At 47.0% G+C, this 12,321-nt stretch overlaps 1 protein-coding gene across 6 annotated transcripts in view; it reads left to right on the top strand.

Moving 5' to 3' along the window:
* CAMTA1 (calmodulin binding transcription activator 1) overlaps positions 1 to 12,321 on the top strand; it is a 242,332-nt gene that overhangs the window by 177,112 nt on the left and 52,899 nt on the right. For all 6 annotated transcript variants that reach the window (XM_059866816.1, XM_059866815.1, XM_059866809.1 and 3 more), the window contains one exon: positions 9,165 to 9,318. In XM_059866816.1, the coding sequence (XP_059722799.1) occupies positions 9,165 to 9,318 (154 nt within the window). The remainder of the gene's footprint in view (positions 1 to 9,164; positions 9,319 to 12,321) is intronic.

Raw genomic sequence — 12,321 nt, 5'->3', positions numbered from 1 at the left:
TGGGGCATGATTTATAATGCTGGCATTTCTGGCCAGTGATGGGGATGGAAGTGTTCTGAGCTGAGCTCTGCCTGAGCTCGTTTGAAATGCAATGACAGAATTCCCATGTAAAGGTTGCAATAAAAACAGAAAGAGGGAGAAGAGATTCTGTACTTCAGAATGAAAAAAAAAATAAAGAGTCCTCACAAATGTCAGCTGAGGGATCTTTGGCTCACAGTTCTGGGGAAAAATAGTCCAAATGCAGTAGCAAATCTTTTACAGAGCAGCAGCCTGCAAAGAGAGCAGCACTGTTACAGCATTTGCAGTACCTCAATATTTACATTTGTGTCTGTGATTTGTTGGGACTTTGCCCGTGTGTGCATGGGCAGCATGATTTCAAACATGATTTCTAAGTATTCATGCAGCTGCAGGGCAGAACTCTGCTCCACATCTGCAGTGTTGGTGGCTGGGAGGTTCCTCACTGGTGCTTTATTGGCAACCAAGCCCTTTTTTTATGTTACTCTAAGAAAAGCCATGTTTTGCTGTTAAATTGAGTAATCCTGATGTATAAATTGGGCTGTATCAGTTGGGAAATTTTTTGAGATATTTTGAAAACGAAAAGCACAATTCAGGTATAGGATGCTGAAATAGCTTTGATGTTCTTCTCTGCACCACTTTTCCTGCAGAAGAAATTCCACTATTCTGGAAATGGTTGCAGTATACAGATTTAACATAGGAAAACTCAGAGGCACTGTGCAAAGTCTTCAAAGGTGGAGAGCTGGAGTAGCAGAATATATTCAGTATGGGAAAAGATGTGTGTGCTATAATAAGAGATACTCTTCCTCATTTGTCAGGAAGAGTATCTCAGAGGAGTTCAAACCCAAAGAAACCTTTGCTTTGCCCTCAGTGCTATTGTTTGAAAATCCTCAAGGCTTTTGCAGAATGAATTGTAAAACTGCAGAGAGCAAGTGACAGGGAGGAGGAGGAGGAGGAGATGCCTTGGTGATTTCCACAGCAAATCTGTCTCCCTGTAGAGGCACTCGGTGCTGCATGCAGCAGCTGGGCTAAAGGCAGCTGTTGCTGCTGTTTCACACTTTTCCTGGGTGGGGGTGTTAAGAAGGAGTATCTCTGAGTAAGCTGAAGTAGGGCAGGTTGCTTTCTCTCAGCTTTCTCTGCCTGCTTTAATGATGGTTGTGTTTTTATACACAAGCAGTGGCATAGCTGTAGAAGGCTATTAACTGAGTCAGCTGCCTCTGACCGACAGCTCAAAGCTGTGAAAGTCTCAGGCTTTGCAGAATCCAGATAGACAGAAAAGCCATGGGTTTGAAAAAGAGCCTTGCTCTGTGGGTGGCAGCCTGGAGCCCACCGTGGGTCTTGGAGCCAGGCTGTGCTGAGGGATGCTCTGCTGTTGATGCCCTGTGTGCTGGGCAGTACCAACACCACAAGTGCTTGAGTGACTTCAGACCTTCCTGTCACTGTGATATTTTATGAAAAATCCCTTCGCCAGGATTTCTTCTCCTGGCAAGATGAGAAGCCTCAGCTTCTCCATGTTTTGCTCCTCTGGAATGTGATTTGGAGAATTGTTTACCCAGCATGTGAATTGTTTTAATTTAATGACCAATCCCAGTCCAGCTGTGTCAGGACTCTGGTCAGTCATGAGTTTTTATGATCATTCTTTGTTAGCTTTCTGATACCTCCTTTCTCTTCCTTTAGTATAGTTTTAGTATAGCATTTTCTTTTAATATAATATCATATCATAGCATAATATAATAAATCAGCCTTCTGAGAACTTAGAGTCAATTCTCATCTCTCACCTCATCCTGGGGACCCTCAAACCCACAACACCTTCCCATGAATTCCCTTTCATGATTTCGTGGGAATCATGGTCTCTGGGGCAATAAGCAAGGACAGGAGACTTCCCTGCTGCACCTCCATCCCCGGGACCTCTGTGTCAGCAGCAAAGCTCCCTGAACATGTTCCCAGATAAACAAATGCAGTCCCAGCTCATGGCAGAATTATCTTGTCCCTGTCAGCTGCCTGTGTAAGTTAAAGCTTCCAGCTGGGAGAAGTGGCACAGATGAAAAGAAATTTCCATTGTCCAGAAGAATAATACCTGTGTGAGAAAGAGAAGTGCCTTTTGTTTTATTTTGCTGCATATTTCTGGTTGTGCAGCATCATCTTCCTGTTACACCTTTTACTAGCACTAGAGGTATTGCTATGAAAGATAAAAAACATCTCAGAAATCAATTTCTTTTGGAACTTTGGAGGCCAGGAATTACTGCATGTTATTTCTCTGTGTCTTTCAAAGTGTACATTAAGTAAACATGATCCTCAGGAGTATTTAGAGGCAGCTCTTTCTATATAAAATATCTTCAAATGTATCACATTTGAGGATGTATTAGTGACTATTTGGTGTTTGTTCTATATTAAGACTCTTACTTTTCTGCTCACACTATTTAAATGCTGCCTGCTCTGTGTGCTGTGCCCTTACCAAGGTATTGAAGAGGAGCTGGGGAACATGTTATAAAATATACAGCCAGATGAAATCTTGATTCTCTTTAAAACAATTGCAGGAAGTCTCATCATCTCAAAATAATTTTTTGCTTTCCAAGCCTTTCAATACTGCAGTATGTGGAGCTGTATTGTCCTGTAGCCAGTCTCTTGTCTCAAAAATTCTTGAACTTAAACAAACAGAAAAACTCAAAATAATTTGGGCTGAAAAACTGGGAAAATGACTGTGTTGGAGTTATGGGCTGGCTGACCTTTTGAGACAAGCATTGTATCCACAGGGTATAAATCTTGAGACCCCAGCCATGGCTGGGATGTGGCAGTGGTGGTGATGGTGGGGCTGGCCACCATCCTAGAGGGGACCCAAAGCTCCTGTACCCAGGTGAGGACAGTGACAAGTGGCATGAAATCCTGAGTGAGTGTGTGTCAGGATGCTGCAGGTAAAACCACACATACACCAATGTGTCCCTGCCTGGCTGACTCCAAGCACCTTCTCTTCCTGAGGAAGCTGTGCAAGGACCAGAAGTTCCAGCAGCTCTTTTGTCAGCTGGAGCCATAGGGGACAAGGTTAATTCAAGGTGCTGTGCTAGCTAAAAGGGATTTTCCAGCAGAAGCAGTCCTGCTCTGCAGCACAACAACTGCTTTTGTGTCTGGCTCTGGGGTCCCACTCTCTTCCCTGTGCTCCAGTGCTTCAGCTGAGGTGCCAGGGCTGTGCTGTGGCTCTGGTAATTGTCTCGTTTTCCCTAATTAAACATGCCCAGCTCTAGATAAATTAAGGCAGTAGGTTGTGCGCTCAAAGGCAGTGGATGTTTTTTTGTTGTTTTCACAGTTAGTGTGGAAGATTAATATATTCTAAGGCATCAGCCACCAGGTTGCCTTCCATAGCATGACCTCAATTAGAAATTAGTTCAAGGATAAAGAAATTGCTGGGATTCAAACCAATAATCTGCCCAAAGTTAGCATTTGGTTTCTGAAAAAATTCCATTACTTCAGTGTCTGTATTACGTATTTGTGCCTTTTTCTTCAGGTATCTCAGACTCTGCTCTCAAACCTTTGAAAATCCAGAGAAAACCATCCAGAAAGACATTGCTATAAATAGCAGAAGGTTCTGTCATCCATGTGTCTGGGAATAGTTTCATTCACTGGTTTGATTTTTAGATAACATACAGATGATACACAGGCACTCCCAGCACCTGTCCCTGAGTTACCTGTGGGTACTAAAGCATCATGTAATGGTAGCTCCTCAAAACCACAGAAACCTCTTTATATTAGGTTTTTATGGGATCTCTTTATATTAGTTTTTTTTTTTGGAAGTGATAATCTGTCAAATATTAATCCTGTCACCCCACAGCAATGGATGTGAATTATCTTCCCAGAAAGCTGAGATTTCCTTTTCAGCCTTTTGGATTGTTTGAGAAATACAAAGTAAACCTCATGAATGAATAACTGCCAAAAAACCTGTTATAATTTTGGGGGTGAACAGGGAGGAGTGGGGCACAAGAGCTGCCTGTCCATCCCACTGTCACACTCCACTCCTCCCACTTTGCTTTGTGGTATAGCCATCAGAGCTAACCAAGCTGCTTTCACCACGTGTTTGACACAGCAGAACTGACACAAATGTCCAGTGCCAGCCGGGGCAAGTGGCTGCATTTGGGGGTAATTCCTTGGCTGAGATTAAATTCACTGATCTCTTCACACCTGAGGATGATTTACTTCCTTTCATCCTTCCAGCAGGGAGTACAAATGCAAAACTTTCAGCTCAGAGGTATTTTTCCAAAGAAAATTATCTTCAGCTGTGGTCATCGGTGATTTGGGAGCCCCTGCCAGTGAGATTTTGCCTTGAGCTGATTGCCTTGGCTGAGCAACTGAAGAGCAGCTGGAAGCTGGCCAGAAATGGCTTTTGATTTTTGCTTTTAAAAGAAAAAGAAATAGAAGAAGAGAACCGAAGCAGCATGCTTTGGTAAGGCAGAAGGTTTTTGTGATTATTCTGCTTGAGAAGGGAGACTTTTCCCTCGGAGGGGACTGACTCTGGGAAGTGAAGAAGAAGAAGCAAAAGGTGGTTGCTGAAATGAGAGGTTCTCCTGTGGCTGAGGCATGATGGAACTCTGCAGGAACTGACCATTCCTTCACCCCAGCATTGGTCAGCCCTGTGCTGGCTGCCCACGGCTCCCCACCTGCTAGAACTGTTCCAGTTTGGTGGTTTTGCTCCCATGAAAAATCCCACATGGAGCAGGCTGGTGGAACAAACAATCCCTGTTTTAGTCAGATAATTTCCATGGCTACTCCAGCCACTGGGATGGAGGGCTACAGCACCATTACGTGCCATTATCACTCTCTGGATCGTGTGTACACTTTCACCATCACAAAGTTTTTCTCCTTCATTTTTCATGAGAACTGGCATTAGATTAATGGTTAAGCCATGGCAGAAATGTAACGCCATGCCAGTCTGATTTATTGACCACTTAGAGCTGATGAAGCTTCAAACAAGAGTCAGACAGATGTTGCAGTTGCATTTTTCTTCATCAGAACCAACGACTTGTTGTGTTTAACCACTTGTTGCACCATCTCCTGCTTACCCCCCAGCAGCAGTGGAGGCAGTTCCTGTACCACACTGAGGAGGCAGGAGAAGCCAAGGAGCCTTGTCCAGGTCAGGGACAGATGGCAGCACCTTCCACTCGGGTTTGGGGGAAGCAGAGCAACTCTGCTGAGGCTGCAGGCACTGGCATGATGGGCAGATCTCCAGCAGGAATGTTTCCAGAGCCATCTGCAGTCCAGTGCAGGGTTCCCCTCATTGCCCCCTGCCACCCCAGTGAAGGGCTTCTGCCCTGGTGTGCCCACTCTCCTGATGCCTTTCCTGTGTGGAAGTTATATTTGTATTTTTTCTTGCAGTCTTTCACATCTCTCTTGCTCTTCTGGTAGGTCATCACAAATAGTGATTTGCTGCTAATTATGAGTTTTCCAAAACATATGTATGCTTCTCTTTTGTGTCAAAACATTTCAGTTCACCAAGTAGATTGGCATTCATGAGATTTGTCATTCAGAGGTCAGCTTTTAGATGCAGGCATAAGGAACAAACCTGCTTAGTTTTTTATTATTTTATATGTTTTTATGTATAAAAAGTATAAATTCCAGTTCCAGTCCACTGCTGAGGTCCACTTGCCTGTGCTGTACTGAAGCCAGGAGACCCCATAATCCTGACCTGCCTGGTGACAACCCAGCACTCTCAGGCTGTGAAGAATGCAGCTTACCTGAGAGGAAGGCAGAAGCACCTGCAGAGCTGCCACATCACCCAGTGCTGTGTCCTTGCTCCCTTCTTTGAAACTTCCCTGGGAGCAAGAGGTGTATTTACATGAAATCTCTGAAGCATATTACTTTTTATTACTTCATCATCTAGATCACTAATGATGTTAAATTAGCTGATGGAGATTATTTGGGTGTGTGGGTGATCATTTTTACTATCTGAACCTCTTCTGAGCTCTGCATGAGCACTGTGATGTTTCAGACATCCCCTTTGTAGAATGAGAGGTTGTGATGGTTTTCTGTGTCCTCTGGCTGTCTCTGTCTGGGCAGATGTGCCTGTGAAAAAGAAGGTTTTGAACACCTCACAATTGAACACAAAAGGTCCAGTTGTTTGTCTCAGAAGATATCTTGAGTTGAAAAGACAGGTGTCTGCTAAGGAAGGCTGGAGCCTCTCTTGAAATGGAAAATGTAAATCTCCTCTTTCTGAATTATTTTAATTTTGACATTAAGGGGCTCTCAGGCAAAGATATGGGAGTAGGAATACCAGGTTTTTTGTTAGGAAAAAGAAAAATTAAAAATAAAATAAAAATACAGTAATAGAAAATAACACTGCCAGAGTCAGATCATGACCTGACACCCTGTGTGTCAGGGTGGTGGCACAGTCCCATCCCAGGGGGGCTCAGGGAGGTGGCACAGTCCCATCCCAGGGTGGCTCAGGGTGGTGGCACAGTCCCATCCCAGGGGGGCTCAGGGTGGTGGCACAGTCCCATCCTAGGGGGGCTCAGGGTGGTGGCACAGTCCCATCCTAGGGGGGCTCAGGGAGGTGGCACAGTCCCATCCCAGGGTGGCTCAGGGTGGTGGCACAGTCCCATCCCAGGGTGGCTCAGGGTGGTGGCACAGTCCCATCCCAGGGTGGCTCAGGGTGGTGGCACAGTCCCATCCCAGGGGGGCTCAGGGTGGTGGCACAGTCCCATCCCAGGGGGGCTCAGCCCTCCTGCAGTGCCAGCTGTGGTTCTGCTGGAGCAGGGATCCTGCACAAGGGGGGAGTTTTCCTCTGGAGCTCCAGGGCTGCTGGAGATGGGCCTGCTCTCCTCTGGGAATACAGGGCAGCAGAAAGCTGCTCCTCTGGGAATGCAGTGGGCAAAGGCTGCCGGGCTGTTCCAAACCTCAGATTGTATCCAGGTAGGAATGCTTGGCTCCTCCCCTGGGCGGAGCATCTCCCCATGGGATGGTGGAATTTGATCAGCCATGCAGGGACACTCAGTGGCCATGGACAGAAGGGATCTCCTGGAGGGAGGATGGGTTGTGGGAGAGATAAATAAAACTGCCTCACGTGGTTCTAACAGATGGCAACAGAATACACACCCCTGGCCACATCTTGCATTTGCAACGTAAGACAAAAGAATCTTGGGAATAGAAGAGCCAACAGTTTTCTTTGCCTTGGCACTCCCCAAAACCTCTCTGAAACAAATTCTTAGCTGTTCCTTACAAGGTTTCTTTGCCTCTTCCCTGTGCAGTACAACTCTTTTAGCACTGGCTGCAAGAATTTGATGCTGCTTTCTCACAGAATCTTCACTGAGAATCCCCTGCTTGCAGTTCTATCCATAGAGGGAGAAAATGCAAGTTCCTGCTTGCATATTTTCCTTACCTAAGGAAATTTTTCCTAAGCTCTTTTGAGCTTGTCCTCCAGACAGAGGGATGTATCTGGTCACCAAGGATGCTCTGTGGGGCTGCTCTGCTTTTCATCTTGCTGTACACAGACACCAGTGGCCTCCCCACTGCCAGCACCTTTCTGGTCAGCCTGGAGGAGCTGGGAGCCATGACCAGCCCCCCAGATCCTGGGGATGTGCAGGATGCTCCCTGTGTGTGCAGGGTGCATGAGAGGGATCATGGTCACCCCACACACAGCAGTGCTGGGTGCCACCCTGCCCCTGCCCTGGGCTGCTCTGGGTGCAGCTCCAGCATGCTGGGCTTCAGTGCTGTGCTTTGCCCACCAGAAGTTCCCTCCTCAGGTCTCCTTGGTGAAGGTGTCCCTGTCCTGCTCCAGCTCTCCCCTGGTTTCATAAGCAAGTGCTCCCATCAGCACAACCTGTGCAAGTGGATGATGGGTTGTGTTCCTACTCCCCCTTGGAACAGGGCTCTAACAGCATTAATGAAACATTAGAGTTTTAATTACACCATTATCCTATTTATTTTTATAAATAATTCCAAAGCAGTCATTAAAGTTTGCGAACTTAGGAGTAAATGACTTAAGGGAAAGAAATCATCTCCTCAATCTTGTTATTATCTATTGAACAATCTCCCTGGGACGCTGTTGGGGAACTGGCTGAGTTGTTGCTGCTGCTGTTAAGATGATTCATTTACTCACAGGGTGGTGACAGAGCTCAGCTCCTGCTCCTCGTGTGGTGGGACAGCACCGCAGTGCACCAGGGCAGGGTCTGACCCTGCAGCTCATGGGGAGAGGGGAGCAGGGTCAGCTGTGGGATCAGCTGTGGGATCCACCTGCAGGATCAGCTGTGGGATCAGCTGTGGGATCCACCTGCAGGATCAGCTGTGGGATCAGCTGTGGGATCCACCTGCAGGATCAGCTGTGGGATCCACCTGCAGGATCAGCTGTGGGATCAGCTGTGGGGTCCACCTGCAGGATCAGCTGTGGGATCCACCTGCAGGATCAGCTGTGGGATCAGCTGTGGGATCAGCTGTGGGGTCCACCTGCAGGATCAGCTGTGGGATCCACCTGCAGGATCAGCTGTGGGATCAGCTGTGGGATCCCCCTGCAGGATCAGCTGTGGGATCAGCTGTGGGATCAGCCTGCAGGAGCCAGCACCTCTGTCCTCCTGCAGCTGTCCTGCCAGGGGATTTTCCAGTCCCAACCTTCTGCAGTTTGCAAACATCTTCAAGAGACAAGGAATTACTGGCTTGTCTGTAACGAGCCCACGTTTGGGGTGCTCTGTGATACTGTTTGTGAGCCTCCTCAGCTCTTCCCTCCTGCCTTCTCTCACTGTATGGAGAGTGTGGCTGCTCCTGATGTTCTCAGGTCACTTTCTGTATATTCACAAAAGACTGATGTGGACCAGAACTGATGGAAGCATTGTCTCAAATGAACAAAAGGTCCCTTAAACCAGTATTACCTGGTGTTCATTGTCAGTGATGTTCGTAGGAATATTTTAGGTATTTGGTGTTGCAAAGGTTGGAAAAGAGGTTCATGCTGAACATACCAGTGGAGCAGGAGAGTTGCAAGCACAGGGCCCTCAGGATGGGGGAAGCCATGTGCAAACTGCCAGCCACTCCTCTTTTAAAGAACAGCTCTTATCTCGGGGAAATCCCATGCAATCTGGGGTCTGCTCATGATGCTTGCTGTCCCAGTTTTAATTAGGAAGTTAAATGCAGAGAGTGCTGGCCCCAGCAACATAACTCTTGCTCTGCTGTCCCTGCAGAACCCAGACATTGTGTTGGTGCACTACCTGAACGTGCCGGCCATCGAGGACTGCGGGAAACCGTGTGGCCCCATCCTGTGCTCAATCAACACCGACAAGAAGGAATGGGCAAAGTGGACAAAAGAGGAGCTCATCGGGCAGCTCAAACCCATGTGTGAGTATCTGGAGCTGGTTTGGCTCCTTTGCTGTGTATTTAGAGTCCAGTGTCTCTCACAGCCAACAACCATCCTCTGAAGGAGTCATTTGTCCATCCAACTCAGCTTGCATCTGCACACGCTTTCTTTCCAGTGTTAAACACTTCTGGGATGCATGGTTTGAGAGCTGCCCAGACTGTCCCCAAAAAGGTCTCTTCTCCATGCTGGGGAAAAATTGTACCTATGCTCTTGCATGTTCTAGGGCTGTTTGTAGGCACCTGCTCACTTGCAAAGAGCCTCTGTGGTACTGGCAGGTGGATTCCCCAAGGGCACTCCCAGTTGGGGTGGTCATTGTCAGGGCACAGTGGGGTGCTGTAGCTTACAGGTGGCCCCATGGGAGTGAGTGTTTTGAATTGAGCATCATTGCCTACAGTTACTGAACTTTGCAGCCTGAAGAGAAGGTGTGCAGAGTGACAGGGAAGTTTGCCCTCAGACAGGCAGTTCTTTGAGTCCCTCTGCATCTGCCTTGCTGTATAATATTTTCCTTTGCATCACAGTTATATTGTGTGTCCCCCTGGAGAGCACATAGCAATGTGCACACAACATCTTTTTGCAATGAAAGAAAAATTAGACATAAAGTGAGCTTAAAACCAAGAAAAAATTAACTGCAAAAGCCACAATACCAAATGTGAGTCAACAAATACCAGGTCTGCTTCTGTTCCTGCCCTCTGCCCCTGCCTGGATGCTGGTGTCATGCCCAGCCTTCTGTAATTGGAGGTCACAGCCACGGAGTGCATCCTGATGTGTGTCTGCCATCCGTGAAAAATCAGCCTTGTGCTGACCACAGCCTTGGTAATCTGAGTTTGCAGTCCTTTGTTACATCCTGAACTCTGCAGGCCCATGTATTCCTTTTCCACACAAAGCTGGAGGGCAGAGGAGGAGAGAAAATGACACATATGCCCCAGGGGCTGATAAACTTAGACAGAAATCCAGGATGTTGGTATAGCTGAGACTGGACAAGTACCTTAATATTAAACAGGAAAGAAAGCAGCAGCCTGTTAAAAAATCTGCAGTGCATCAAGAAAATTATGTGAAAACTACAATGAACTCGCCGTAAATTTAATAACACTTGGCTCTTTTATGTCTCAGGAGGGAAGAGTGAAATTCTGTGCAATTATTCAGAGTATATATGCATGTACACGTCTCTTTTTATGGGTACATATCCTGGGAAACACATCCTTAGAAATGGAGCTCCAATAAAAGCTTTGTGTTCTGATCAGACCTAGAAAACAAAGAGGACACGGATAACCCTGTTTGGGGAACACACAGGGGCACTGCTCGCCAAGAAGCCATCAGATTTGGTTCCAGTATAGGGTGTGCCATGAAATTCTGGAGCCAAGCACATTAGTTTCATCACATTTTTGCATTAATCACATTCTTTCACTGACTTCACAGTTTGATTGCCTGATGTTTCCAAATTTCTCTGCCCTAAAGCAGATTTGTCAATGGCTTAATCAAAGCGTTGTGCATGGTGTGGCTGGTGCAGTGACAGTCTCACCCTTTCACCTGTTCTGTGTTGGGTTTTGTTGTGTTTTATTCCTCTGGACTTGGAAGCTGTGTGGGGGTTTTGTGGATTATTTTGTTTTCTGGTTGCTGTTTTTCATGAGAATTTCTCATTTAAGGCATGTTAGTGATGATTACAGCCAGGGGGTGTATGGAGGTCCAAGGCCTCTGTACCTGCAGGTAGGTTCCCATTTCAGACCACTGATGTCATTCAGGATTAAGGGAGAGAAGCTGATACTAGTTCTTTGGGGAAAATGCTTCCTCCTGGTCAGAGGTCCAGCTCTTGGTGGCAGTGTCCAGCTCTTGACTCACTGACAAGTGCTGTTTAAGTCCTGCTCAGCCTGGGCTGAAGTCAGGTGTTAAAGCTGTTGACCTGTGTCAGATATTGAAGCTTTTCTGTCAGAATGGAGGGTAGCAGACAGTGTGTGGTGTGGCAGCCAGTGGTGTGGGAGCATGTTCTCTTGGCCTGCAGAACTAAAAGCAATGTGGCAGATGGCTGGCAGGGTGAGCAGCATCGGTCCTGGAGTCCAAGCTAGACAAATACATCAAACTGTTGTTCCTGAAATGCACAGAGACCCTGGCTGGCATGATCAGGGAGTTTGTTTACCTTTCTTGCATCCATAATTTGCTCAGCTCCCTTTTCCTTCCTTGCTGCATCATCCCAAAGTCAGTCCAGGCTTCAGCAGCATCAGGGACAGGTACCTGCTCCTGGTGCCAGCCTTGTCACCCCTGTGAGCAGAGCAGGGCACTGAAGGCTGGGTGCTGAGAGGTGACTTCTACCTGCTCCTGAAGGACACTGCTGAACCCAGAGAGAGCTTCTTGGCTGGCTGCAGGGCTGGTGTTTGCTCATTCTGTCACTGTGCTTGCACTGGTGATTATGGATTAAAACCCCACCTTTTTGGAATGGCCATAGAGCTCTGAGAGCTTTGTGGAAAGAGCATTACCTTGTTCTAACATAGATGGTGTGTGAACTAATTAAGAGACTGAAATGAACCCATCTGAACATCCATGAAAGGTAAATGCTGCAGTTGCTCTAAGGATTTGAGGTTTTCTCAACACCTCCAGCTGAGTTGAGACTCTAAATAATTAATTAATCAGCCTGACTTCTGCTTTCATGGCTTTGGAGTTGCAATCTGTTTGTCAACTACCTTTACACTGTCCATGACCTCCTGATTGCCTTCTCTGGACCATCACTGTTGGCTTGTCAGACCTCCATTTGGCAGTCCTCAAGACTGAAGCCTGTGAGCCTGGAAGTCCTCATACACATTCTTGACCTCCTACAGGATGATTCCTTTCTCCTTGCAGGCTTGGAGAGGAGCCTCCTTATCTCAGAGTGTCAGCAAGGTCAGGGAGCCCAGGGAAGGCTGTGACACCTCCACTGATGCCAGGGCTGGGATAATCCAGCTGTTGGGAACATCTCAGCTGGGTGTCTCAAGCAAAAGGGTTCTTGTGTATGTGTG

This window comes from Haemorhous mexicanus, chromosome 23 (genome assembly GCF_027477595.1).
Source record: "Haemorhous mexicanus isolate bHaeMex1 chromosome 23, bHaeMex1.pri, whole genome shotgun sequence".
In the NCBI taxonomy this organism is placed as follows: domain Eukaryota; kingdom Metazoa; phylum Chordata; class Aves; order Passeriformes; family Fringillidae; genus Haemorhous; species Haemorhous mexicanus.
The sequence above is the reverse complement of the archived record's forward strand: the minus strand, read 5'-3'. Positions and strand labels throughout refer to the sequence as shown.